The sequence below is a fragment of the Apis dorsata genome, unplaced genomic scaffold (genome assembly GCF_000469605.1).
Source record: "Apis dorsata unplaced genomic scaffold, Apis dorsata 1.3 scaffold_327, whole genome shotgun sequence".
In the NCBI taxonomy this organism is placed as follows: Eukaryota; Metazoa; Arthropoda; class Insecta; order Hymenoptera; family Apidae; genus Apis; species Apis dorsata.
Window position 1 is genome coordinate 307542 of NW_006263595.1, and position 2821 is coordinate 310362.

The 2821-nt window shown below is 34.6% G+C and overlaps 1 protein-coding gene across 1 annotated transcript; it reads right to left on the minus strand.

Moving 5' to 3' along the window:
- Positions 1–318: 318 nt before the first annotated feature.
- Positions 319–2438, minus strand: LOC102673522. The gene is made up of 4 exons (XM_006617876.2): positions 2142–2438; positions 1328–1976; positions 1151–1253; positions 319–1027 (listed from the first exon to the last, which is right to left on the minus strand). The coding sequence occupies exons 2-4, from the start codon at positions 1675–1677 to the stop codon at positions 572–574; spliced, it is 909 nt and encodes a 302-aa protein (XP_006617939.1). The 5' UTR covers positions 1678–1976; positions 2142–2438; the 3' UTR covers positions 319–571.
- Between the last annotated feature and the right edge of the window lie 383 nt (positions 2439–2821).

Genomic DNA, 2821 nt, shown 5'->3' on the forward strand with positions numbered 1-2821 from the left:
AGATCCGTGATTATCTCGCTCGTCAATCTCGCGGCCTTTCCGTCGACAAATTGATTCCCCGCTGATTACTCGATCCCCCGCCACGATCGCTTATTACGACGGGGTAAATACGTAATGGGCGAAGAATGGAGAAGAGGGAGATGAGAGAGGCCGGAGGAGACCAAGCTCTGGGATCATACGTTACTTTATTATCGACGTTGGTGTGTAGAATTTTTTTTTTTTCTATCATTGGGATTAATGAAGGAAAGACATTGTGTTTGCGCGAAGTTTTCGAAATGAAGGTTTCTTTTGGGGGATGGGATAAGAATAAAGGGAAAATTATTCTTTGCTCATGGACAGATAATGTCCATATTATTTATTTGTTTTTTTTTTCTTTTTCTCGCAGTTTTTAAATTATATAGAGATATATTATATATTATATATTTATATATTAAATATTAGCTAGTTTTTTTTTTTTTTATAGATAAAGTTGTATAAATAAAGTGAATTTTGCGGTATGTGGCTCGGTTGTGGCAAATTAGCTATAGGATTTTATTTCTGTCTAGACAATTTGATTCACTAATTTGCACGCTTATTTTACCTTAAACTTGTCTTCAACTTTGTAGGATAAGTATAGGCTGCTACTTTCTTTTATTTTATTATCTTTTTCCGTTTTCTTTTCTACTTGTTTATTCACCATATTCATTGAACGACTACCCGAACAAGTACTCGTTTGTTTGTCTATACAGGACATTCCAACAGCTTGATCTTTCACCAATATCAATAAGTCGTTGTCCGTCCCTCTGTCACAGGTTTGCACACAAATCACCCTGACATCTTCCTTCTTCTTTTTCGTCCTCTTTATTACCTTTGGCACTTTTTGACACTCGGTGAAGAGCATCTCAGGTTTTGTGCACGAAGTTACACTGCATTCCATCAGAGTGCTCGGACATTCTCTCAGGTCGCATTTGAATCCTATCGCTTTCCTCACGGTTATCTTCCTGCACATCTCTGTTATTTTTTTCATGAAAGTTTTTTTTTTTTTTTCCTACAAATACACCAGAAAATGAAAAATATATCATACTTTATCTCAGGGGGCATGGATTGTCAGAATCTTCTTTCTTATTTGTTAAAAAAAATTTTTTTTTTTTTTTTTTTGCCTTATTCCCACCTTGACTTGCTCCGAAATATGTTGAATCTTCTTTTTACTCCTCTTCGTCCTATATGCCATCATTTTTCTTTCTTTCCTCGGCGCGCACACAGTTAATGCGAAACTGAAGGATCATTTAACTCAGCTTATAAGCATCTAAAATTTGTGCCAATTGCTAAAAAGAACAAAATCGTTTACCTTGGACAGGCTATGTCCCTTTTGTTACCTAAGCAATGTCTCGAGCAACCGCGAAGAACTGGCCTCGGCTTTCTTCTACAAACTTCGATTTCCTTCACGCATTTTCTTTCGGGAACTATTTCTTCCTTCTTTGCAGGGATTTCCTCTTTCTCTGGTACGATTTCTTCTTTTTCCGGCGCGACCTCCAGTGGTTGCTGCTCATCCTCAGAAGGATTGGAAGGCGTCGGGTGATTTTCATGCTCGGCCGATGGCACAACCTCTTCATTTCCTGTTCCTTTCGATTTCAATATTCCTCTTTTTTCCTTTCTGTGTGCTTCTTTCGTGTTGTCTCTGTTTGCCTTTCTAAGCATTCCCTCTCATTCTATCTTCACCGTATAATTAATCTCGTTTCGTTCACGTAATCGAGATTATCGTAACACTTGTCGAAATTTCAAACAATTGTTCTTCAATTTCAATGGATTTTTTATTCATATTCTATGGAATCGTCAATTTCAATGGAATGCGCGCTTCCTTCAGTGGAACTGTCTAAACGTCGTATTCGCATAGTGGCCCACTCGCGTAAAATTATTATGGTTTTCGTGCCCATTTTTAAGCCATTTTCCTGAGGAGTTGCTGGACACCTTGCTATTATGATGATTCTATCATTCTCCTTTAAACACAATTTATTAATTAAACGTTAATCTTTTGTGTTCGATTGATTCGAAGGAAACATAATTTTTTTTTTTCATTAAATAACGTGATCATGTTACTGTATACGTATACGAGCAAAAATTTCTTTTTTTTTTTTTTTCTATAAAAGTATCGATATATTAACCTCGTTCTTCATGAATGTCCGTATTTTATTCCAAAGTTTTCTGAAGATTCGAAAGTTTTTAAAAAACTTGCAGATCAACTTATCTTCCAATTATATGAATGATTAGAAGTCGCAGCATATTGCGACAAGGGACAATTAAAGAAACGACTAAAATTTGCCCATCAAAGTAAAACGAAAAGGTTCGTCTGATTTACAAGGGTGGCGCCATTTAAACATATGAACGTCGTGTTTCTTGTACACATTTGGCTTCATTCGTTCCATCCATCGTGGATCCAAATAGTCAAATATCATTTGACTAAAATTATTCACCAAAAGAAAAAAAGAAAAAAAAAAGAAAAGAAAGGAAAAGAAAAGAGAGAGAGAGAGAGAGAGAGAGAGAGAGAAAGAGAGAGAGAGAGAGAGAATGAAAAGATAAAAATGAAAAATTGTATCGTTACTTATCTTGGATGTTACAAGTTGGAGTTAGTTAACTTAATTTATTAAAATTCCAACAATTGTTAAAATTTATATAAATAACTATTTTTTCATAAAGAACTTGAAAAAAGATTTGCTTCAAAACAGAATTGTTTTCATAATTAATTGAACGGAATTGAATTCACAACGATCGATCAAGTTTGTTTAGGCAATTGTGATGGTATCTTTTTTTTTTTTTTTTTTTTTTTTTTTTTTTTTTTTTTTTT

Bases quoted from the DNA above. Each gene is read 5' to 3' on its own strand.
- LOC102673522 (XM_006617876.2), bottom strand. From the start codon at position 1,677: ATGCTTAGAAAGGCAAACAGAGACAACACGAAAGAAGCACACAGAAAG. The intron at 1,254-1,327 runs GTAAACGATTTT...ATGATCCTTCAG, and splicing joins AGGGACATAGCCTGTCCAAG to TTTCGCATTAACTGTGTGCG. The intron at 1,028-1,150 runs GTGGGAATAAGG...GTGTATTTGTAG, and splicing joins ATATTTCGGAGCAAGTCAAG to GAAAAAAAAAAAAAAACTTT.